Below are 26,197 nucleotides of genomic sequence, written 5' to 3' on the forward strand. Positions count from 1 at the left end.
CCACTTATTTCTTCCATAATCAGTAAAAGTTTATTAAAAATAAAAACAGTCATCTTTTTCCCTTCACCAAGGGAGAAATTAGGTCTGAATTTGAAGTGAGGGATTTAAACTAGACTTGGAGAAAAGCTTTCCATGCAAGATTGATTAGATGCTGGAAATTTATCTTATTAGTAAGATAAATTCAAGTTGGTGTGATGGAAAGAGTGGTAGATTTGGAGTGAGGAAACTTGGAAATAATTCTAGGTTTTCTGGGTGACCTTGAACAAACTCTTGCTCAAATTCAGCTTTCTATTTTGAAAAATGCAGCTGGCTGCTTAAATAAGATAACATCCATCAGGGTGCCTGGCCCAGAAAAGGCACTCTGTAATTGGTAGGTGATCCTGTCTAATCAGTGCCAATTATAAGCAGGCATCTGCAAGCCTTGTGGAGGGCTCATCCTTCACTGCCACCAGAGGCTACAGTTCCCATAAAGAAAATTGCCTGGAGAAGAACCACAACTCTTTAAAAAAAAATCCAGAAACATGAAGCAGTTTTTCCAGCGGTCCTTGCCCACAACGCCCCGCCATGGCTGGAGCCTCTAGTTCTGCCCCTTCAGAAGACTCCATCAGGTGCGGAGGGCCAGAGAGCCCCAGGATGCAGAGGGAGGAGAACCGCGAAGGGCGGCCTGGCGGGAAGCAGCGGCCGCGCGTTGCTGGGGCTGGTGTCCCGGCAACCCCGGAACGCGCCTCCGCGGGAGGAGCAGGCGGCGGCGCCCTCCCTCTCGTCCTTGGATCTCGGTTCCTCGGGCCGGTATTCGGCAGTTTGGGGGCCGGTTGGTGCGTTGACCTCCGCTGCGTCCTCCTTGGAGGCCTCCGAGTGTAGAGCCTGGGGGAAGGGGTGGGAACAACCAGAGGTGGGAGGGAAGCAGCACCTTGGATGGGCCGCGCAGTGAGCACTGCTCGGGCTGCGGGCCGAGACCCACGCGAGCTCTGGGGGCCTCCAAACCAAGAAACGCCCGGATAGGGAGAGGGAGGGAATCTCTGAGGTCAACCCAGCCCTCTTGACTTCCAATGGCTTGTGGAGTGTCTATTTGCTTTGTTTGAAGCCTTTCTTACAAAGATCTTTTCTTTGTCTCCCGTTGCTTTTAGTATTTAAAATCAACACGTGATTAGATGAGTCCATGTACACGGGGAACGGTCCACGGGGCTGCCGTGTCCCCTCCATCTCAAGAGTGACCTGCTGCACAGAGCTGGAGAAGGCTCCAGAGAAGGGAGACTCTGGCATGACCATGGCGGAGAGGAGATACAGTTGAGTTCAAGAAATCAGGAGGACTGGCTGTGGGTCTGGTCCCAATATCCAAGTATACTAGAGCCAGGAGGCACCACTTGAAGTTTAAAGGGAGGCTTGTTTGGGGGCATATAAAAAGAACTGCTTGAATAGTAGCTTATGTCTATATTATGTATTATATACATAATACAGCTTATGTCTGTATTAACTTCAAGTCTGATAAAGCAGATTGCAGCATCAGATCAGAGATTCTCATAAAATACCTCCCTGGATCTCATACCAGCCCGAGAGATTTATTACATATGAGCAGAGGGAGCCAGAGGTTTGATCTGCCCAGCGCTTCAGGAGATAAATGGTGAAGCTGGGATTTGACCCCAGTCTTCGGGTCTCCACAGCCCGTGCCTGCCCTTTATTTTTTTCTTTGCTTCTGTATTGGTAGATTTGTGGTACTGTTTATTGGCTGGGACAACTCAGGTGGAAATTGTGAACGCTTTAAGGAAAGGTTTAAATTATCTAATGGATGGTAGCTCCATAACTGGTCCTTAAGGCTGAGGAGGATGTTTAGGGACACATTTGCCTTTAGAGAACAGTGTCATGGAGCAGAACAGCCACAGTCTCTCAGAAAACCTCGGAGTGCGTATATGCCCAGGTTGACATCTGCCTGTTATTGATGAGTGGCCTACATGCTGCGAAAAAAGATTGTAGAATATTGCGTCTGTGCCCCATGAGATCTTAGCTTGGCCCCTGGTCTTCCGTATTCCGGGTCTGCGATCTCCTCGTTCTCCTTCACAAGTGCAGGGAGAGGAGGGAGGTATGACTTCCCACACCTGCCTACAAGCCGGGGCCAGTTTAGTAGTATTAATTGCCCAACATGGCTAGGTCAGCAAGGAGAAAAAGGTTCTGGGATGCTAACTTTAAGCCCCAGACCTTTCCGCAGTTTCTAGGTTGATCTGGGATAGAGGAGGGAGCTGCTGTTTTAAGGGTGGGGTAGAGGGGCTTTATGTGTCTAAGTTAGGGATACTGGAAGAGCCTCAGCCCCTGAGACACACCTCCCCCCCCCAACCCAGACCAGATATACTGAAGATCCATGGCTTCCTTTTCAGCTCTGTAGGTGTGTCCACTCACGAGACCACATCTGAGCTCAGCTTGACATGGAGTCCATGGCTATTCAGGAAGGAAGGGGCTCCACGAGCCCGTTGAAGATGTATGCACCTGTGGGTGTTTGTGCACCCACAAGGAGGGCTCATTGCTTTCATCACTTCTCATGGGAGTCTGTGATCCAAAGAAGGGTTAAACACCACCATCCTACATCCTTTGTTTGTTGAGCAGAGAAGCAGGGGTGGGAAACTGAGTGTTTGGTTGAAGAGTATCCACATTAAGCTAAGTTGGCTCCATGTGTTATTCTCGCCCTGCCAGACAGTGCTGCTGTCTAAACCAGCTCAGAGGACAAGTGTGTGAAAGTGCCTTGGTTATGTAAGGTGTTATTCCTGCCTAGAGAAATGGAAATAATTATCGTGACTTCCACAGATGGTACCAAGGAAACAGACTTTCTTCTAAACTCTCCTTTTCTCCCTGAATTCCTTTCTAGTCACCAGGATTTTCTCTTTGTCCTTTTGGTTGGATCGTCTTTTCTTATCGCATAGTTTTAGCAACTTGTTAGAATTTTCTGTCTTATAGCTTACTGGACATTTATTGCATTCGAATAACAATTATCATGGTAGATGGTGACTCAAGAAGGAGGTAGCTTAGCTGATTTGCTCCTCACCACAGCCTTGTGAGCTAGAGAGAGAGGTGGGGCGGGTGGCGGGAGCTGGGCGTGGAGAGGTAATTGACTTGCTTAAAGTAACTTGATGTTACTCTACACAACGGCAATTCTAGGACGGACATTTTTCATGGTTTGCATCTCTGAAGTTGGGTTGGTCTTACCAGGGCTGTGGGCCCAGCAGCAGATGTGAAGCAGTTGTCACAAACTTTGCTGTATGAGCGCTTAATAATGCGGAACATGCGTCTGTGGCTTGGAAGAAAATTCCAGAAGCAATAGAGGAGAGCTCATTTAAGAAATGCTACATCACCTGTGTTCTTGTTGCACTGAGGTCAGTTTAGGTGGAAAGCGTGGACATCAGTGATTGAGTTGAAAAGTGATTCAGTAACGGACTTTTGAATATGAATAAGGTTTAAGAATGCCCTAACGAATTTGTTTCTTATATTTTTCTTCTTTGTATATGCACATAAGTGATATGTGATTAAAATCTGTAGTAAGTCTAAAAGAGTGCTTCAGTAGGTATAAGATAAAAATTCTAAGTGATAAGGCATTGTGTCATAGTTTAACTGGCAGCCTTTGTTCTTTGTGGCACATCAAATAATAATGTTATTACAATTGATGGTGTCTTACATTTGGTGAAATACAGCCTGTGCTTTTAAGGCTTTAGCTTCTAATTACTGCTTTAGTTGCCTCCAACAAGTTTCGATATATAGTACTAATATCAATGACCATTAAGCACCTCATGCTTTCCATTATGGTTTCTTCTTTTATATGAAATATTTAGAAGTGTGGTTTGAGTTTTCAAGCTCTTGTAGATGTTTTTTGGCTGTCTTCTTCTTATTGATTTCTAGCTGTAGGGCATTGTGGTCAGAGTGTGGTCTATGTTATTTTTGTGATACTACTTTTGTGGCTCAGGATATGTGGTTACTCCTTTGGCTCCTGGGGACCTGTGCTCTCCTCCTCACGGCTCTGCCCCTTTCTCGCCCCCTCCACTGGGCTCTACTCCATCCCAACTACTCACACCTCCAGCAATCCGTTAACCCTCACTGCACCTGGGGCTGCTCTAGGCTCTGTGGCATGCTCTAGAATAGCTCTTCCCACGCTTGACTGGCTCTGAGAATCACCTGGGAGGCTTCCCTGTAGGTCTGGGTCAGAGCGCTGGAATCTGCATGTTGAACAAGTGCCTCAAGATGCCTCTCATGACGGGGCAAATGCAGGGAATTCTGTGCAGTTTGGAATGAGGAAGCAGGATGGGGTAGACTGCAGTGCAGGGATGGAGCTGGACTTGAAGAGGAGGAAAATCACAGCCAGATGTGAGCCTCAGTGCAACGAGGGGAGGGAAACATTGAAATGTGGGTCCCCAGGCCTCACTTAGAGAGGTTCTAATTCCATAGGTCTGTAATGGGATTTGGGAATCTATATTTTTAACAGGTGTCTCAGATAGTTCTGATGCAGACAGGCCTTAGGCCATACCCTGAGAAGCCCCAGAATGGGGAGACCGTGAGGGGGAAGTAGCTGTGCTGGCCTTCCAACTTTGTAGAGTCCCAGGCAAAGTCGTCAAGAGTAAAGAGTTGGGTGATAGGATTGGGACTTGACAAGAGAGAAAAGGATATGGTTCACTTGCTGTGTGAATTTGAGAGGGAGTTGATAAGAAATAAATAAAAAATTGTCTAAGGAGCAGTCTCGCTGAAGGATGGTGGGAATTTGCAGAGTGCACGTGATATAAACCGTGTCCAGGCGAAGCACGATGCTGCAGAGGTGGAGCAGTGGGCAGCCCACAATTGTACTCAAGAGTCAGAGTCTGAGCGACTCTTGTGTCTTATAATTTTCTTATAACCAAAGGTTACATTGTGTCTGTTGAGCATCTAAGCTCTATGAAGTTGTGTGTAAGGAAATGTGATATCCATCCATCTGACATTTTTTTAAGTGACTGGACAAGGCACACACTGTGTAAAATGATGAGAAGGCAGATCGACTTTCATGAAGCAGTAACTATATAGCAGAGTGAAGAGAGCGGGCGCTTCTCTGACAGTCACTGGCTTCCAGGACTCCCTTCCTTGTCATTGTGGGTGGTCGGGGAGTTATAATTCTTTTTCATTTATTAACTCAAACATCTATTTTGTGGCAGGCACTGTTCTGAGTGTTACTAAGGTGAATGAGACCTAGTCTGTGGGGAAGATGTGTATATGAATGAATGACGGCACTGCAGTGGGAGGGGAACCCATAGCAATTTCTGAACCAAAGACAGTCCTTGGCTTACAATCACCAGCGGTATTCATTAGTCTTTCTATGAAGACATCCTTTGGAAAATTGTGTTGAGATGCTCAATACAACATACAGTGATATAAAGCTCGATTCAGATTCTCTCTTACGCTTAGTTCAGACTAGGCAGACTACAGGCAGAGGCAAGCAGTCTAGCATAGTGGTTAGGGTTTTAGATTTTAGTGTTACAAGAACTGTGATCAAATCTGGACTGAGATGGTTATTTTCTATGTGATCTTAGGCAAGTTGCTTAACCTTCTGAGCCTCAGTTTCCTTATCTGTAAAATGGAAGGATAAGTAATACCTACGTCTGTAGGTTGTTAGGAGAATTAAATGGGATAATGTGTATAAGATGTAAACACAATCCCTAGTGGGCAGTAAATGGTCAAACAAGTGTTAGCTGTTTTTTTAAAAAAATAAATTATTTATGATCTAGGGAACAAGATAGAATGGAAGGTATTTTTTATTGATGTAATCAAATGGTGATACCTGTGTGTTGCAGGTACTAAACACAATGATTTTCTGGGATCTAACGGATGCTTTGCCAACACACCATCCTCTGGCAGAAGCGTCAGCCCCTCGTCTTCTGTTGAAACAGGTCTGGGTGTCAGTGAGCCCCCAGGCCCCTGCAGAGTGTCTGTTCACCTAGAGTAAGTAAGGGTCCAGTGGAGGGCCTTAAACATTGGGGTAAATTCTGACCAGGGAGCCAACAGTCTGAGAGGTGGAATGACGTGTGTGTCAAGAGCATGGATCCAATCGAAGAGCTGGTTCAAATCCCAGCTCTGCCACTTAGTATCTGTGTGAACTTGGGCAAATTACTTTACCTCCCTGGGCCTCAGTTTTCTTATCTGCAAAATGGGGATAATATTTCAGAGGATTGTTGTGAGGCTTAAATGAGTTAATAAATGTAAAGTGATTAGAAGAGTCCCTGGCATACCCTAAGTGCTGTGCAAGTGCTTGCTATTGTGGAGTTCAAAAGCAAGTGAAACTAAACTATATTTTTTGGAATACATACATACGTATGTATGTAGGAGGTCTTAAAGAAAAGCAAAGAAATGATTACCATGAGAGTCAGAGTCAGGACAGCTGTTACCTCTCCAGGAAAGGGAGACACAGATGGTTTCTGGGGAGTGGGAGGGGAGGGCTGGCCATGTTTTGTTTCTTTTCTTTTATTTCAAAATTTTTTGTGTTTTCATTTTATTTTTTAGAATCTCTTTCTTCTTTTTTTTTTTTTTGCTGAGAAAGGTTCGCCCTGAGCTAACATCTGTTGCCAATCCTCCTCTTTTTTTGGTTGAGCAAGATTAGCCCTGAGCCAACATCTGTGCCAGTCTTCCTCTATTTCGTATGTGGGTTGCTGCCACAGTGTGGCTGATGAGTGGAGTAGGTCTGCACCAAACCTGCAAATCCGGGTCCCCAAAGCAGAGCACGCCTAACCCAACCACTACACCATGGGGCCGGCCCCCATGTTTTATTTCTTGACCTAGATGCTGGCTTTATAATTATTTGTAAAACTGTATTTATTTTTCATATACTTTTCTCTGTTTATATTTCTTTTACAGTAAAAAGTTTTCAAAACCTTTTTCTGGGGCTGGCCCAGTGGTGCAGCGGTTAAGTGTGCACATTCCTCTTCGGCGGCCTGGGGTTCACCAGTTCGGATCCCCAGGTGTGGACATGGCACCGCTTGGCAAGCCATGCTGTGGCAGGCGTCCCACATATGAAGTCGAGGAAGATGGACATGGATGTTAGCTCAGGGCCAGTCTTCCACAGCAAAAAGAGGAGGATTGGTAGCAGTTAGCTCAAGGCTAATCTTCCTCAAAAAACAAAAACAAAAACCTTTTTCTAACAATTTGTGTCATAATGAAAGTAATCTAAGTTCATCGTAGAAATTTGCAAACAGTATTAAAGATAAAAATCACAATAATCCACCTCTTAGAGAATCAGTGTTACCATTTAGATGTTACTTTTTTATATGCATAAGAAAAAATCTATTTCTTTCTTATTCATATAAATATATATTTATTTTACACAATTAAGATCATATTGTACTTCTTTTTTATAAAACCTGCTTTTTCCCCACTTCACATTTGCCCACTCTTCCACAGCCACCTGTTTGTCTGTCACGTCCTCTCCCCGTCGGCCCTGAGCTCCTAGGGAGCAGGGACCGGGTTTGGACCCCCAGTGTCTAGAAGAACACCTGCCACAAAATGTCCTCAGATAAATGTTTGCTGTGTAAACAAAGTAGGCGGATACTTCGAAAGTTTTTTGGAAAGCTTCCCTTATCCTTGCAATCTTTTCTATGTAGTTTGTTCAACAAAGACTTTAAAGAACATTTAGGAGAGACAAATTTCACCCCAGTGTCAAAGTTCTGATATGTTCTGAACGGGGGGGGGCCCTGAGTTGTCGCATTTTGCTCTGTCTGCACACTGCAAAAGTTCAGAGAGTATCGATATATTAGTATCGATATAAACGTAGAAATAGACATTTAAATAAACATTTAAAACTGGAGATCAAGCTATACAAGACTTGTGAGTTACTGAACTAGGGTTCTTTATGATTTTTAGGCGACATAGAGTTAGACTGCAGATCCTGCTCTGACCCTGTCTACCTGTATTTCTCTGAGGGTCCATTTCTTTTCTAGTGGAAATGCTTCTATTGGCCCCACCTACATCACAGCAAACGAGACAAGCCATATGCCGTTGGTTTGAAGCTATTCAGATATGAGTGGTGCAATAATATGAAAAAAGATCCTATGACTTGCTAACAGATAACTATACCTGAAAACATTGTCAGGCTATCATTGTCCAAGGCCATCTATCACATGCAAAGCCATTTAAACCAGAAGTGCTTGCTTTTTCTGTTGACACCCACGGTAGTTTGTTGTAGGCCCTTTTAACTGCCAGGAAGTTCAGCACTAAACATAGTGTTCTGTTCTTAACCATTCCAGTCTAAGTTTGTTTTTGATTATTTCTTCCTTTTCTCTTTGTACTTATTGATTTTTTATTTCCATTTAATGATTTTATTGAACATGCATCTTTTTTGTAACAGTTTTTTTTTTTTTTTTTTTTGCTGAGGATGATTTGCCCTGAGCTAACATCTGTTGCCAATCTTCCTCTTTTTGCTTAAGGAAGATTCATTCTGAACTAACGTCTGTGCCAACTCCTGCTATTTTGTATGTGGGTCGCCGCCACGGCATGGCTGCTGATGAGTGGTGTAGGTCCACACCTGGGAACTGAACCTGGGCCACCAAAGCGAAGTGTCCCAAACTTAGCTACTAGGCCACGGGGCTGGCCCCCGTAACAGTTTTATTGAAACATAATTCACATACCATATAATTCACCCATTTAAAGTGTACAAGTCAATGGTTTTTATTGTATTCATAGAGTTGTGTAACCATTACCACAGTCGATTGTAGAACATTTTCATCACCTCCAAAGGAAGCCTGTACCTTTTAGCAATCCCCCTATATATTCCCTGTACCCACAGCCCTAGACAACCACCAATCTATTTTTTATCTCTGTAGATTTGCCTGTTCTGGATATTTCATATAAATGGAATCACCAATATGTGGTCTTTGATGTCTGGCTTCTTTCATTTAGTGTAATGTTTTCAAAGTTCATCCATGTTGTAGAATGTATCAGAACCTTGTTCCCTTTTATGTCTGAATAATATTCCATTGTATGTATATGCCACATTTTGTTTATCCATTCATCTGTCAATGGTCATTTGGGTTGTTTCCACCTTTTGGCTATTATGGATAGTGCTTCAATGAATATTCACATACAAGTACCTGTTTGAATCTGTTTTCAATTCTTTTGGGTATATACCTAGAAGTGGAATCACTGGGTTATATGATAATTCTATATTTAACTTTTTGAGGAACCACCAAATTGTTTTTAAGCATGCATCTTTTGAATATGTTTCAGCCTCCTCAAATTGTAAATAAATGAATTATATGCTCATGGACTTTTATAGAGGAGCCGTCCTAGTTCCCACACGTGAGGGCAATTCTAGTGTAAGATGTAAGATCAGGTTCTAACTACCAATTTAAGCACGTGGAAGAATCTAATCCTTCTGCTCCCTTTCCAGGCGTGCTGCAGATTTAGCTCAGAAATCCTCCTCCTCACATTCTGATCACTCATCTGAAACCTCATTGCCTAAAATCCAAAACGATAAATATCCTGAGGAATTCAGCCTGCTTAAGTTGCAAACAAGTGAGTAAGTCAGAGTTCTTCCTCCACACGCCTCCGTGCTCAGGGACTGTTTAGAAGTCTGCCATACTGCTGGGCACCGTTCACTGAAGACCCACTAAGTGCCAGGCATGGGACACACTTCATCTCTAGTTCTCACAAGTCTGCTGGGGAGCTATCATTATATGTCTTTCAAAAGTAAAATATCTTTATATAGAAACCATAAAAGTACTGTAGCAAAATATTAAAATAGTGAAGAAATATGTAGAGTATAAAACACCTTCTCCAATATTCTCCAACAATATCCCCTTTCTGCCCCATAGCTGTGAAGAGTTTGATATATATTCTTTTAGAATTTTGAAATGTATATGTATGTATGTGTGTGTGTATATATATGTATTATACATTATAAATATATGGATTGTAATATACAACCATATTTTCACTGGTAAGAAATAATATGCAAATTATTTTCACTGAAAGTAAATAGATCATGGCTCTCCTTCTGTGTCAATACATATAGATCTACATGGCTAATGGAGACCTACGCATTTTACACAGAAGGAAGCCAAGGCTGGAGGGATTCAGTCACCCGTATGTGTACACGTAGCCTGGAAGTAGAGGGATGGGATTAGAGCCCAAACTTGCCTGCCTCCACAGCCCACATTCTTTCTTGTCCACTGCGGAACCCAGGTGTTTCTCAAGCAACCCTAGAGCTTTAGGGGGTCTTTTATTGTTTAAGACCACTTGAGCATTTTTACAGGGAAACTATCAAATGAAGAAACAGAGACACTGAGAGGTCAAGTAACTAGCCCAAGTCCTCACAGCAGCCTTTCTCACTTGCCATTGTCACATGTACACATTTCCCTGTGTCACTGTAGTGCGTGTGGGTACCATTGTTGCTGCCAACACCGTGGACCATCCAGTAAGATGCCGTGGTTGGCCCAGCCCATCCCTGGTTGATGGGCGTTCTGTTCTTCCTACACGCTTATCAAAGTGAAGGTTGGATCAGAGGCACTTGTAAAGCTGTGTCTGAGCTTCCCAACCCGTACGTCACTTCTAATCATAAAATTGGCTTTATTTTTGGAGAGGAGGAAAAAAAGGAAAAATAAAAAAAGAGGCCTCTTAGATAGCTTTCTCTCTATTTCCTTTCCCTTTGTGCCTAGTCCCACAGAAGTTAACCCTGCCCCTGGGTTAGAACCAAGGACTTATACCCTCTGGTAAATGCACAGCTAGATCGTGCCTGGGGAGTTTTCACAACTTTTTTTGTCATCCAGCTGCATTATGAGGCTGGGAGCAGTGCTAATGGAAGGATTTCTGATGTCTTGCAGAAGATGGGCAGCGTCCTGAGTGGACATTTTACCCGAGGTTTAGCAGCAATATCCACACCTATCATGTCGGAAAGCAGTGCTTGTTTAACGGGGTCTTCCTCAGCAACAGGCGGTCTGTGTCAGAGAGGACAGTGGACAAGTGCTTTGGGAGGAAGAAATATGGTAACGTTTTCCTCCTGGACTTTGTGCAATGCCCGAAAATACTCTTGCGTCGTGATTCTGCAGGCCCAGCATTCTGTGGCTGGGGCAGCCCTGCGGGGTCACCGTGTCACCCCAGTGCAGCCAGGAGGATAGGAGAGGGAAGGGATGGTTGGCAGGCTGCACTGTTTGGCAAAGAACTCACAACATATGCTGATCCACATTTTAATTTTTCTCAGAATTTCATAAAATGCTAATGTGATATTTAAGTCATCAGATAAGTTCTCTCAGACACTTATTAATAGAAACCTTCATTGAAGTCTGAAGAAAATAATTTATGTTTCTATTAGATGCTGCCTGTCATATGCATGTAAATTGTACTTTATATTCTTCATAGGGAAAATATCCCATAAACTTTAGCCTCAAGTGCATGTTATTTTATAGCTTATTTAATTAAAGGTAATTGAGATGAGCATTTGTATATATTATATATATAAACATCTATCATCAATATATATATATCTCCTTAGTTTGTCACTTGGTGAGTTCTCTGTACCAACCTACCCATAGTGGATTTATTAAAAGACCTTAAAGATTTGCTGAGTACCAAGGGACCGTTTATAGCATGGTCTTCTACAGAAATACCTGTGTAGGAGGCAGCCATTGATTCAGGGATGGACAGGATTGCTGTAGCAGGAATACAAAGAAAAAATAGAAAGTTCTCATTTTTGAGTTTTAAAATAGACTCTTAAACTCATAGCAGAGACAAATAGTTTTGACAACTAAGGCTTTTGTTTGGCTAGAGAATACATGAAAAGCCAGACTAGAGGAGGTGGGAGAGTAGTCACTGAGATAGGGATCTGAGGAGTCCTACATCCTACCCAACTCCTGAGATCAAAATCGACTGGCTGATCAGACGTGAATCTAGCTGGGGCTTCTGCCTCAGAGTGTGGCTCGGCAAAGACCTTGAGCCTCAGAATGAAGCAGCATCTGGCCTGACTCTGAGCAGGAGACGAGTGAGAGCTGTGGGCAAGGTATGGGCAGAAAGCCAGTCTCAGGGTCTCACCCACCCAGGAGATGCGGAAGAATAGCTGCGTTTCTGCGCCTTTTGAAGACTGTGGAGGTTAGGACAGAGAGAAAGAATGAAAGAGAGAGAAAGAAAGAGAGAGGGTGAGAAAGAGAAAGAGAGAGCAAGCAGGAGAGCTGCACAGTTCTCACAGCTGGAACGCTGGGAGGCCACAGTATGATGCACTGTGGCCCATCAAGCCAGGGATCATATGAGTATATATTTATGCTTCACCACCGGATGCGTTGCCCCACCGGTTACCTTCCGCTCTTAGAAGGAAGGAAAAGTTTTCCCATATGGTCCTTTGGAGACTTCCTTCCACCTGTGTCTCACTGGCCAGAACTGGGCCAGCTCCCAGTATTTATCAAAAGTAAATGGGGTTACCATGATGATCCAAATCCTAACCCTAACCCATTATTGCCCTTCTAACTCAAGGGTAAATATTGTCCTGAATTTTGTGTTTTTTATTCCCTTTACTTCTCTCCTTCCTTTTATGGTTTTTGTCAATATTGAATAAACGCAAAGCTATGTTTATGAAATATTTATTGAAGATATAGAATAAAATATCACAAACACTTTTATGCTTCTCATTCCAGTTAAGAAATAGAATATTTTCTTTATATTTGAAACTGCCAATAGGCCCCTCCCTGAATACAACATCTTTCCTCCTTCCACTCCAGTGGCAATCTCTATTCTACCTTTATTAAAGAGAAAAACTTTTTATTAGGGACATTTTCAAAGATCTGCCAAAGTTGAGAGAAGAGCGTAATGTAACCTGATGTTCCCATCACTTAGCTTCAACAAGTATCAACACGTAGCTAATCTTGTTTCATCTTTGCCTCTCTTCCCCAGGGATTATTTTAAAGCAAGTTCCAGACATCATATAATTTCATCTGTAAATATATCAGTATTTACCTCTAATAGATAAGGGTTATTTTTATTAACATAACCACAATACCATTCTCACATCTTAAAAAAATTAACAGTAATTCCTTAATATCATCAAATATTCATTCGGTGTTCAAATATCCAGCTATCTCACAAATGCCATAATTTAAAAATATTTATAGTTTGAATCAGCACCACGGTCCACACTGAAGAATTAGTTGATATGTCTCTTAAGTCCCTTTAACATACAGGTCTGCCTTCCCTTTTTTTCTTACAATTTATTTGGTGAAGAGACTAGGTCATTTGTCCTGCACAGTTTGCAACAGTCAGGATTTTGCTGATTACATCCCTTAGCACCATTTAACAAGTTCTTTTGTCCCTTGTATTTCCTGTAAACTGATGTTGGATCTCTAAATTTGATTCATTTTAGTGTGATTACTTCTTAGGTGATGTTGTGCAATCAGTTGTTGAAATATCAAATGTAGCAGGTTTTTCCCCATTTCTTCTCTTCCTTGATCTCGTTGCAGCACGTGATACTGTTAAGCTTGACACTGGACACTTCTTCCTCTGTGAAATTCTCTACCCCCTCATTATTTCTTGGATAAGATGGAGAGGCAGCATCAGGGACTGCCAGCCAGTTGCCATTTTGAACTGGACTTTGAGACATTTATTATGGAAAGAAATCAATCAAAATATATGTAATTAATGGTTGACTCTAACCCATCAGCTATGATCAGGCCATTGGTGGAGTTCCCTTAAGACCTAATTTGTTACCACAGAAGGAAGAACAAAAGGCTGCCTATGATCATAGATTGTAGGGGAAGTAGATCTGAAAGCATAATTTATCTCTTGTATAACTCTGCCTACAGTGTAGCATATTGTAGTAGTCAGAATAGGATGGATTCTGCTGCAGTAACAAACAATCCCTGAAATCTCATCTGCTTAACCATCAAAGTTTACTTCTTTCTTTTGCAAAGTCCCCTGTGGATCCAGCAGCTCTGCAGGGCAGCTCCCTTGCAAGCAGTGACTCAGGGATCCTTTTTGCTTTCACCCATGACTTCTCCAGCTCAACGTCGAGCTTCTAAGGTTGCCATAGCAGGAGAAAGAGAAAGTGCTGGAGGGTCACACATCAGCTCTTAAATGCTTCTTCCTGGAAGTGACACACATCATCTCTGCTCACAGCCTATTGCTTAGAACATGGCTCTACCTAACTGCATTGGGGTGGGGAAACATGGGGCAGAATATGTTACTTGGTGAACAGTTTGCTTGTTCATATGGTTATCTGATTTCAGTGTGTGTATCCCATTTTCTTCCTCCTGAATGTCTTTATATCCAGGAGATTGGATGGTTTGTGTGAAAGCACGAACAAGCGTTAGAATTGATCACGATGTGTAATGAATCTCTCAGCTTACTGATTCACAGTGGCCAGCACTTTGGGTTGATACCTGTTTTTGTAGAATATTCAGAAGTTGTACCTAGTAGATTCCATACTATACCTAAGAGCTTAAACAAACATGTTGTCTCAGAGGTGTTGTTTGGGAGATTTTTCCCTAAAAGTAACATCTTATACTTACACATAAGCCATTGGTTCTTTTTCTACTTGCTGACATTATCTTGTGAGATCTTTTACGGTAGTATATTTCTAAGTGTTGTCCTCAGATCACATGTATCATACTCAACCTGAGAGTTTGTAAAAAATGCTAGTTCTTGAACCAGCACTGATGGCCTAGTGCTTAAAGTTCAGCTCTCACTGTTTTCAATGGCCTGGGTTCTCTTCCTGATCACAGAATGACACCGCCCATCTGTCAGTTGCCACGCTGTGGTGGCGGCTCACATAGAAGAACTAGAACAACTTCCAACTAGGATATACAACCACGGACTGGGGCTTTGGGGAAGAAAAAAAAAAAGAGGAAGATTGGCAACAGATGTTAGCTCAGGGCAACTCTTTCCCAGCAAAACAAACAAACAAACAAACAACCAACCAACAAACTAGCTCTGGGAACCACTCCAGACCTAAAACAGGATTTCCTGCATTGGGACCCAAGAAACTATTTTTAACAAGCTTGCTAGGTGATTCTCACTTATGCTAAAATCTTAGAACTACTGTTGTGTAGTGTACGGCATTTACCACCTTATATAGTATTATTTAATCTCCTTATATATGTGTCTTGTCTCCCCAGCTACGTAAGATTCCCTGGGGAGTGGCTTACACCTTAGCTAAATGGCAGTTGTATTTTCCAGGTTAAAAGAAATTGGGATGAGGGGTGGTATTAGCCTAGTCCTCATTTCAAATAATAATAACTACTACCATTTCTTGAGTGCGGGGTATGTGCCCAGATTATGCTCACTTAGTACTCATGATGACTCTGCAAAGTAGATCTTTGAGATAAACAGTTTATAATTGAGGATTCTAAGGCTTAGGGAAGTTAGATAAACAGCTCAAGGGCACGGAACTAGAAACTGCAGAATGTAATTCGCACTCAGGCTTGACTGCCTCCAAAGTCCAAACTCTTCTTGCCACCTCTTGCTGTCACCTTATCTTTACCTGTTGGTGCCCTGACTTGGGATTCAAAAGATAGGGTTGCTCCATCTCCTTGCTTTGACTCCTCAGCACCTCATACCCAGCAGGCACTCAATGCATGGCTGCATTTGATGCTATTCACTACACTTAAGAGCTCATAAAAAGTTTAGATGAAGAGTCTTAGCTATTGAAAGAGCTTTTGAAAGAGAAAGGTAAAAATTAAAAACTCCAGTAACTCAGGCACTTCTGCCTATTGTGTAGACAGCTTTGCTGGGTTAGCTAGAGGAATTTGAGTACGTAGGAAACAGCCTATCAAAAATCTGCCCTAGCACTCCCTTTGGCTTGTATCTTGTGGGCACAATTGAATTGAGCAATGTGAAAACAAGCATTTAAAAAGGAAAAGAAGAGGCCTGTTATTGGATGTGTCATGACACGTTGCGTTTGTCATTGGGTGTGTCCTCCTTCCAAGAAGGAGGTGGTGCTTCCAGCCACACATCCCTGCCTCTGATCCCAAGGCTGGTTAGTCTCATAGTCCAGGCTTGTTCTCTTAGGAGATGGGTCTAATATCAGAGGTGCAGGTTTAAATGACCATCTTGCACCAGGCTGGCTCTTTTTGAGCTTATGTGACTAGTTACTTTTCCTGGGTTATTTGAAGGGGCTGAGTTGGGCGTCAGAGCATCGGCTGAGTAGGCAGCGTGTGCTCTGCAGCAGTGGACTTTCTCCTGACTCCTCTTCCCCGGGAAGGCTACCTCCCGCTGCTGCACTACTCCAGGCCTTGAAGGAGAAGGAAGAGCGGGGCTCTCATTAGCCGATTTCCTCCTGAGACCCAACAAGAGAGGCAGAGCCCTGATGACAGTCACTTCTAGAGGTTTACAGGACTCAGGGCTTCAAAATGCACTAATGCTCAGGAATGAAAAGATTTCAAGCAGAGTTCTTGTTCATCATTACAGACAGACTTATGATTCACTGTTCATTTTAAACCAAAACATCACATCCGAACCTAAGCTATTCTTCTTTCCCAGGGTGAGGTAATCATAACAACACCTTTTAGAAAATATCCCAAACACGGGATTGCACTTTTATGCTCATCATCTCAAGGTAAGAGAATCACAAACAGAACTTTGAGAAACCTGTATATACCTTATAACAAAACAGTAAATTATCCTATTTCCATGGTAATGTCAATACTTAGAGCAAATTTGTGGATAATCTTCAGCCTTTTTTATGATTTTTTTTAAACATCTCTTGCAGATATTGATCCCAGGAATGGAATCCCAAAGTTAACTCCTGGAGATAATCCATATATGTACCCAGAACAGAGTAAAGACTTCCACAAAGCAGGATCAACTCTCCCACCTGTGAATTTTTCACTGTAAGTGTATGCTAATACTAGGGTTATTCAGTTAACTTTAGAGGAATGTATCTTTCTCTGCTACATATAAATTATATTTTACAAGGGGTAGATCTCAACAAGACATGGTTGGTGAAAATTCCTAAAAAAGTCCATATCTAGTTCCTTAGTATGTGCACATATGCACGTGTATAATTGAAATTATAAACAGGATATTGACTCCAAAAAAGTGGCTGTTAAATTTATCCCTACTGTTATTACCACAAGTTTGAAGTCTTTTCAATTTCATGTCAAATCAGAGTTTTGGTTAGTGACTACCATTTGGGTTGACTTACACTTGGAACTAAACTTAGACCAAAGTGATTGAGGGGCAAGGGATGGTCATTAAATGAAAAGAAAAATAATTGGTGTATTATGTTAAAAATGAAATTTGAAAAATTAATCATATTTGATTTAATGATGTTTACTAAAAATGATAAAAAATAGTAAGAATTATGGCCTTTACAGTTTTGAAGCCCACATGTGACAATTAAAACCAGAAAATAAGACTTTTTGCTGAACATAATGATGTATTGATCTCTTTGCTGTAGAAGCCATCCCAATATTATGATTGTCTTTTGTTTTTCAGAGTGCCTTATGAAAAGAAATTTGATACATTTATTCCACTTGAGCCTCTTCCACAAATTCCCAAGTGAGTTCTCCCACTATGTTTTACATTATCCTATCTTTATGGAAATATCAATTATTTAATGGAGGAGCTCATAGACACCCAACACACAGGGACCTTTTGAGTCCCAGCAGGCGGGTGGGGCAGTTTGTATAGAGAGTTTTTGGTGAGACACTTGAAGAGCAAGTGTCTGTGGAGTCTGGCAGCTGAGCTGCTCACATCTTCAACAGATGTGATTGACACACTACCAGATGCCATGTGGTGTGCTGGGTATGCACTATGGGTGATTTATGTAGAGCAAAAAGACAAGGTCCCTGCTTTCTAAAACATAAGAGTTTGTTGGAAAAGAAAGACACATGCTTAAATGAGTGCAGCCAGGGAGGATGGTTAGAGTTTGAAGAGGCAGAGAGAAAGCTGTTGGAGTTTTCCTGCATTTGAGGGAAGTATCATTCCTCTGATCTCATATTTTAGCTCAGCTCCATTCTGAACCTCATTTATTTGCCCAAGTGGGGTCTGATGTAGAAAGAGATATGTGTCAGTATAAAAAATTTCGCTTCCTAATACAAGTCTCATGCGAGTATGAATAGAGTGGGCAAGTGTCCCAAACCCTGTCAGAGTTCAGCTGGGAGACCAAACCTTGAAGCCCAGTGGTAATAAAAGCCCTTTGTTCCACAGTTGGGAGCTCTAATACCTTCATTATGCATTATTATTTAAAGAAAGTAATTAGGGCCTCTCCTATCTGTACTGTACATGTTTTATAAACACTATTCTAGAATATTTAAAATAATAGTAATTTCCAGGCCACAAAACAAGCCTTAATAAATTTAGGAAGATATCATGTCGAGTATCTTTTGCAACCACAAATGTATGAAATTAGAATTCAATTACAGGAAGAAAACTAGAAACTTCAACAAATATGTGGAGATTAAACATGCTCCTGAACAACGAATGAGTCAAAGAAGAAATCAAAAGATAAATAAAAAAATACCTTGAGACAGGTGAAAATGGAAATACAACATACCAAAATGTATGGGATGAGGCAAAAGCAGTTCTAAGAGGGAAGTTTATAGTGATAAATGCCTACATTAAGTGAAATGAAAGATCTCAGATAAACAACCTAACTTTACAGCTCAAGGAACTAGAAAAAGAAGAATAAACTAAGCCCAAAGTTAGTAGAAGAAAGGAAATAACAAAGATTAGAGTGAAAAGAAATAAAATAGAGACTAAAAAGATGATAAAAAAGATCAAGAAAATTAAGAGCTGGTCTTTGAAAAGATAAACAAAATAGACAAACCTTTAGCTTAACTAACCAAGAAAAAAAAGAGGGGACTCAAATAAAATTGTAAGTGAAAGAGGAGACATTGCAACTGATACCACAGAAATACAAAGGATCATAAGAGACTACTGTGAACAATTATACACCAAATTGGATAACCTAGAAAAAAAATTGATAAATTTCTAGAAACATACAATCCAATAAGACTGAATCATGAAGAAATAAATCTGAATAGACGAATTATAAGTAAGGAGATTGAATCGGTAATCAGAAACCTCCCAACAAAGAAAAATCCAGGGCCAAATGTCTTCACTGGTTAATTCTATTAAATATTTAAAGAAGAATTAATTTCAATCCTTCTCAAATGCTTGCAAAAAATAGAAGAGGAAGGAACACTTCCAAGCTCATTTTATGAGGCCAGCATTACCCTGATACCAAAACCAAACAAGGACACTACAAGAAAATATTACAGGCTAATATCTCTGGTGAACATAGATGCAAAAATCCTTAACAAAATACTAGCAAACCTAATTCAACAGTACATTGAAAGGATCATACACCATGATCAAGTAGATTCATTCCGGGGATGCAAGGATGGTTCAACGTCCATAAATCAGTGAATGTGATATACCACATTAATAGAATGAAGGATAAAAAGCATATGATTGTCTCAATAGATGCAGAAAAAGCATTTGACAAAATTCAACATTTTTTCATGATAAAAACTCTCAAGAAATTGGGTATAGAAGGAATGTTCCTCAACATAATAAAAGCCATATATGACAAGCCCACAGCTAACATCATACTCTTAGAGGATCTTAGAGGAAAAGCTTTCAGGAACAAGACACGACAGGGATGCCCACTCTCATTGCTTGTATCCAACATGGTAGTGGAAGTCCTCGACAGACCAATTGGGGAAAAAACCCCCAAAAAACAAAAGGAAAAGCATGCAAATCAGAAAGGAAGAACTAAAATTGTCTCTCTTTGCAGATGACATGATATTGTACTTAGAAAACCATAAAGATTCCACCATAAAACTGTTAGAACTAATGAATGAATTCAGTAAAGTTACAGGATACAAAATCAATATCCAAAAATCAGTTGCATTTCTAAATACTAACAATGAACTATCAGAAAGAGAAATTAAGAAAACAATCTCATTTATGATAGCATTAAAAAGAATAAAATACCTGGGAATAAATTTAACCAAAGAGGTAAAAGATCTGCACACTAAACACTATAAGATGTGGATGAAAGAAATTGAAGAAGACGCAAAGAAATGAAAAGATATTTCATGCTCATGGATTAGAAGAATTAATAATGTTAAAAAGTCCACACTACCCAAAGTGATCTACAGATTCAGTGCAATCCCAATCAAAATTCCCATGGCATTTTCACATAAATAGAACAAACAATCCTAAAATTTGTATGGAATTGCAAAAGACCCCAAATAGCTATAGCAATCTTAAGAAAGAAGAACAAAGCTGGTGGCATCACATTTCCTGATTTCAAATTTTATTACAGAGCTACAGTAATCAAAAGAGTGTGGTATTGGCACATAGATCAATGGAACAGATTAGAGACCCCAGAAATAAACCCATGCATGTGTGGTCAATTATTTTACAACAAAGGAGCCAAGAATATACAGTACGGAAGGGATAGTCTCTTCATTAAATGGTGTTGGGAAAACTGGATAGCCACATGCAAAAGAATGAAACTGAATATTTATCTTAAATGACATACACAAAAATTAACTCAAAATGGATTAAAGACTTGAATGTAAGTCCTGAAACCATAAAACTCCTAGAAGAAAATATGGGGTAAATATGGAATATGGGGGAATATGGAATGGGAGAAAATATTTGCAAGTCTTCTGTCTGATAAAGGGTTAATATTCAAAATACATAAAGAACTCATACAACTCAACAGCAAAAACCCAAACAATCCTATTAAAAATTGGGTGGGGCTGGCCTAGCGGCATAGTGATTAAGTTTGTGCATTTTGCTTTGGTGGCCTGGGGTTCATGGGATTGGATCCCAGGTGCAGGCCTACACACTGCTCATCAAGCCATGCTGTGGCAGCATCCCACATACAAAATAGCCAGCGACAATCTTCCTCTAGCAAAAAGAGGAAGATTGAAAAGTAGATGTTAGCTCCGGGCCAATCTTCCTTATCAAAGAAAGAAAAAAAACGGTCAAAGGAACTGAATAGATATTCCCAAAGAATATATACAAATGGCCAACAGGTACATGAAAAAGTGCTCAACATCACTAATCATCAGGGAAACGTAAATCAATATCACAGTGGGATCTCATGCGACACCTGTTAGAATGGCTATCATCAAAACGACAAGATAACGAGTGTTGGTGAGCACATGGAGAAAAGAGAACTCTTTTGCACTGTTGGTGGGAATGTAAGTTGGTGCAGCCACTATGGAAAACAGTATAGAAGTTTTTAAAAAATTAAAAATAAAACTACCATATGATCCAGCAATTCTACTTATGGGTATATTTCTAAAGGAAATGAAAACAGGATCTCAGAGATATCTATACTCCCATGTTCATTGCAGCATTATTTACAACACAATAGCCAAGATATGGAAACAACTTAAGTGTCCGCCAATGAATGAATGGATAAAGAATATGTGATATATATATATAACATATTAATATACAGAGTTCATATATATATAATAGAATATTATTCAGCCATGATAAAGAAGGATATCTTGCCATTTATGATAACATGGATGGACCTCGAGGGCATTGTGATTAGTGAAATAAGTCAGACAGAGAAAGACAAATACTGTGTGATCTCACACGCGGAATCTAAAAAAGGTGAACTCATAAAAACAGAGACTAGAATGGTGGAATCTGGGAATCTAATGCACAGTGTGGTGATTATAGTTGGCAATAGTGTATTACATACTTGAATGTCGCTGAGAGAGTAGACCTTAAAAGTTCTCATCACAAAGAAGAAATGGTAATTATGTGACATGATACAGGTGATAGCTAAGTCCATGGTGGTCATCGTTTTATAATACATGTGTATCAAATCAACACATTGTACCCCTTAAACTTACACCATGTTGTATGTCAATTATATCTCAATAAAGTTGGGGAGGAAAAAAGCAATTGCCCGGGTCCTACTACCCTACCCAACTACTTTTTAGCTTTTGAACATTGCTTTCCAAATGAAAATATGTTTTTACATGTATAAATCATAGCATACCAGAGAGTCTGGTTTTCCTTAAAAAAGGTAAGTTTTTTTTTTTTTTTTTTTTAAGAAGGATGGCACACTGTAGATCGCACATTGTCCTGTGCTGTGGCTGATAAGAGAACTGGGAGACATGGAGCCCTTCCTCAGGGCTTTGACAGCTGCCCCCGTGAAAAGTCTATAACCAGTCACGGGAGCAGACTGTTCAAACTTGCTCTCTTCTGAGATCAACGTTAGAATATTTAATCTTTCTAGAAAATTATCCATTTTGTTTGGATTTTCAAATTTATTTTTATAAAATTGTTCAAAAATGTCTTATTTAAAAAATTTCCTCTTTTGATTGTTGATTTTCCCTCATCATTTCTTCTTCTGTGTTTGGGCTTTATCCCCCTTTTTCTTAATTACGTTAGATAGTAGTTTGTCTACTTGGTGTTTTTTAAAACCGGCTTTAAAAAATTTATTTTCTTTTCATACTGTTTCTCTGTTTTTAAAGCATTAATCTTTGCTTCTATTTTTATTATTTCCTTCCTTCTGCTTATTTTGGTTTACTTTTATTTTTTTTTCTGGTGTGTGTGTGTGTGTGTGTGAGGAAGATTGGCCCTGAGCTAACATCTGTTGCCATCTTCCTCTTTTTGCTTGAGGAAGATTCTCGCTGAGCTGACATCTGTGCCAGTCTTCCTCTATTTTACGTGGGATGCTGCCACACCATGTCTTGATGGGTGGTCTGTGTCCACGCCCTGGGTCTGAACCTGCAAACCCTGGGCCGCGGAAGCAGAGTGTGCAAACTTAACTGCTACACCACTGGGCTGGCCCCCTTTTGTTCCTATTTTCTGAATGGGATGTTTAATTCATCTTTAAATTCTTTAATTTTTCTTAATATCTATATTAAAGGCTATGAATGTACCTCTGACTACCAAAATGTTATGCATTTTGACATGTAGAGTATCTTTAATTTTTAATGAATTCTGAAGTTGGGTTGGTATTTTCCTTTTGACTAAAGAGTTACTTAATAGAGAGATTTTAAATTACCAGGAGAAAGAGCTTTTTGATTTTTATTTTGTAATTCACTTTTACTTTTATCACATGATCAGAAAATATTGTTTTCATTATTTTTATTTTATGGAACTCAGCAAATTTTTCCTTGTAATCTAAAAAATTTAAGCAAATTTTCCCATGTAACCTACGCTCAACTTTGGGACTGTCCCCCGTGCATTTGAAAGTGTATTCTATGTCATCAGGATACAGAGTTAGATAACACCAGATTTATCTTATTGATTATGGTGTTTAGTCTCTATATTTCTTTGCTCATTTTCATCCACTTGCCCTAGCTTGGACTGAGAGTTGAAGTGTTCAAATATTCGTGTGTTTCTATCTTTATTGTTAATTGTAGCCATTAGCATTATAAAAATCTTTCTTTTTCTCCTTCAGTGCTTTGTCCTTCATTATACCTTGGCAGATACTGGGATTACAACTCTTTCTTTGTTTTGTTTGCATTTGACTAACATGCCTTTGCCCATTCTTTGAGTTTTAGACTTTTTTTTTTTTAAATTTAAGTTCCTTATATCTTTTTTTTTTTAAAGATTTTATTTTTTTCCTTTTTCTCCCAAAGCCCCCCAGTACATAGTTGTATATTCTTCATTGTGGGTCCTTCTAGTTGTGGCATGTGGGACGCTGCCTCAGTGTGGTTTGATGAGCAGTGCCATGTCCGTGCCCAGGATTCGAACCAACAAAACACTGGACCGCCTGCAGCGGAGCGCACGAACTTAACCACTCAGCCACGGGTCCAGCCCCTGAGTTTTAGACTTTTGAATCACTTTGTTTTAGATGTCTCTTAGACATAGAATTGGGTTTTGCTTTGTAAGCCAATCTGAAAATATTTTTCTTTAATAGGTGAATTAAGGCTATTTGCATTTATTGATTTGACAAAGTTGATTTCACTTCTATCATAATACTTTGTTACATTTATTATGTGTATTGTATTATATTTACCATGAGCCTTTCAATGTTTTCTTTGATTGCTTTAACAAAAGTTAAAAAAAATTTTCTTTGATGTTTAGGAATGCTTGTGTTTTTGTTCCAGTGGCTCTTTATGCCACTATTTTTCTATGTTGTTCTTTGTCCTGCTTTTCTTTCTTTCTTTCTTTTTGTTGTTGGGGAAGGTTTGACCTGAACTAAGATCTGTTGCCAATTTTCTTCTTTTTGCATGAGGAAGGTTCGCCCTGGGCTAACATATGTGCCAGTCTTCCTCTATTTTGTACGTGGGTTGGTGCCACAGCCTGGCCACCGATGAGTGGTATAGGTCTGCACCGGGCCACCAAAGCGGAGTGTGCCAAAATTAACTGCTAGGCCATGGGACTGGCCTCTGTCCTACTTTTCTTACTTGGGCTTCTACTATTGGTTTGCCAGCTTTAAATGATAACCTTGACTCCCACCTGTTACTATGTGGTGATCCTCCTCTTCCTTCTTCCAGGCACTTCCCTACCCCAGCAGGTGTATCAGGGCATTTTCCCCACCAAGATGCATTTCTCCCTAAAAGTGTGAAAATTCTAGCTGCCAAAAGTTAAAAACTTTCTTCATTTCCCGGCTGTGACTCATCCCAGGAGTCACACTTCCTGGCACCTCTTGGAACACACACAGTGCAGTCCTTTCAAATCTCGACAGAGCTGGGAGGATGCTGGGTGTCTGTTAGCTGAGGTCCCAGCAGAAATCAGAAGGCACACTCCACTGAGATTCTGAGGACAGTGTCATGAAAGGACTGTTGACAGATGTGTGGGCAGGTTGAGAGGGCCAAGCACCCAACAGTGGGAAGCTCTTACTACTCCTCGGTCTGAGCAGCAGGAAGAGGGATCCTGGTTCACAGGGCAGTGGGAGATGGAGAAGGGCTGTCTGAAACGAGTTGTGGAGGTGGAGAATGCAGCCTCCGCCAGAACTGGGTACCTCAGGAGACAGGGAGGGAGTGGAGGAGCTCGGTAAGAAATACCCCAACCTCTACTCTTCCCACCTTCTGATCTCCTGTGGTGCCTCCCATTGGCTAAGCTCAGTTCAAAGGTGCTGGCAGGGAGGGGTGAGGGAGATGAGGTTGCAGGGGTCAGCTTCCTGGGCAGAGAAGGGCAGAAAAGAGATCCGGGTTTGGGGCGGGGGCACATGATGAACAACTAGAGTGGAGTTTCATTTTGACACTGGTGTCCTAAATTGGAGGCATTCTTACTTTTGGAGGATGTAGCTCCTTGTCCACTGACACTGTTTGTGAATTTTGCACGAGACAAACTCCAATGCAAGGTGTTGTTTTCTTCCTACAGTTTGCCTTTCTGGGTGAAGGAGAAGGCCAACAGACTGAAGAATGAGATAAGAGAAGTTGAGGAGCTTGACAATTGGCAGCCAGCGTTCCCCTCGATACACAGTTTACTCACTGCTGGTGGGTCAGGAGCCTTCAAAGAATAGTATTAAAAACTGGAGCCCAGCCTAGCAGAGTAGGCTTTCGAGAGGCTTTGCAGTGGAGAGCAGAGAAGGCAGAGCCTCTCCCAGAGTGGACGGTGTCTTTTGCCCCGAGGTGGTCCCTCAGGCAGATGTCACGGCCGTGCTGGTGCTGCCGGTTGACTGTGTTGGTTGAGAACTGTTAGTCTTGTAACGGAACGCAACCTTTACCTCCGTGCCTCTTTCCACAGGTTCTTTGGACTTTACAAGACAATCCTGAGCCAGAAACAGGCCCACAAAGCATGCGCTGACTGTCCTCTGGAGAGCCTCTTCCAGCTGATTGCTTCTGTCAGGGGGACTGTTTTAAATCTAATGCCTCACTGTGATGAGGAGTCACTGTACTTTGCTTTTGTTAACTTTGTATTTGGAAAACTTTCAACATTACAGATAAGTTGCAAGAATCGTACAATGAACAAACACTTACATATCCTTCACCTACAATTCTTAACATTTGTCCAGATTTGTGCATGTTCTCTCTCTCTCTCTCATGTTATTACTCTTATTATTTTGCTGAATTACTTGAGAGTGAGTGGTAGCCATCATAACCCTTTACTCTTCCATACGTACATACTTCTGTATGTATCTCCTAAAGACAGGGATATTCTCTAACAAACAGAAGACAGATAGAAAATTCAGAGAATTTAACATTAATGCTATACTATTAGTATACTGTCCACATTCACTTTTATTCAGTTAAATTTAGTTTTCTCAGGATGCCCTCACATCAATTGTAAAATGCAGACATTATGTGAACTTTCATTATTTTTGGTAAAACTATTCTCATTTTATCAA

At 40.8% G+C, this 26,197-nt stretch overlaps 1 protein-coding gene across 3 annotated transcripts; it reads left to right on the forward strand.

Annotated features, from left to right (window-relative positions):
- Positions 1-396: 396 nt before the first annotated feature.
- Positions 397-26,197, forward strand: SPATS1 (spermatogenesis associated serine rich 1). 3 transcript variants are annotated; one of them, XM_023625031.2, is made up of 9 exons: positions 397-608; positions 1,128-1,286; positions 5,793-5,940; positions 9,377-9,501; positions 10,809-10,970; positions 16,673-16,793; positions 17,401-17,463; positions 25,231-25,346; positions 25,597-26,197. In XM_023625031.2, the coding sequence occupies exons 2-9, from the start codon at positions 1,160-1,162 to the stop codon at positions 25,623-25,625; spliced, it is 891 nt and encodes a 296-aa protein (XP_023480799.1). In that variant the 5' UTR covers positions 397-608; positions 1,128-1,159; the 3' UTR covers positions 25,626-26,197. The 3 variants fall into 3 exon arrangements, with proteins under 3 accessions (XP_023480799.1, XP_001502518.1, XP_023480802.1); XM_001502468.5 differs by having other exon boundaries at positions 607-815; XM_023625034.2 differs by lacking the exons at positions 397-608; positions 10,809-10,970 and adding an exon at positions 704-815.

This window comes from Equus caballus, chromosome 20 (assembly GCF_041296265.1).
Source record: "Equus caballus isolate H_3958 breed thoroughbred chromosome 20, TB-T2T, whole genome shotgun sequence".
Lineage (NCBI taxonomy): Eukaryota > Metazoa > Chordata > Mammalia > Perissodactyla > Equidae > Equus > Equus caballus.

Excerpts from the sequence above, each read along its gene's own strand:
- SPATS1 (XM_023625031.2), top strand. The coding sequence starts at position 1,160 with ATGTACACGGGGAACGGTCCACGGGGCTGCCGTGTCCCCTCCATCTCA. Across the intron at positions 1,287-5,792 it reads CATGGCGGAGAGGAGATACA|GTACTAAACACAATGATTTT; the intron begins GTTGAGTTCAAG and ends TGTGTGTTGCAG. Across the intron at positions 25,347-25,596 it reads ACACAGTTTACTCACTGCTG|GTTCTTTGGACTTTACAAGA; the intron begins GTGGGTCAGGAG and ends CTCTTTCCACAG.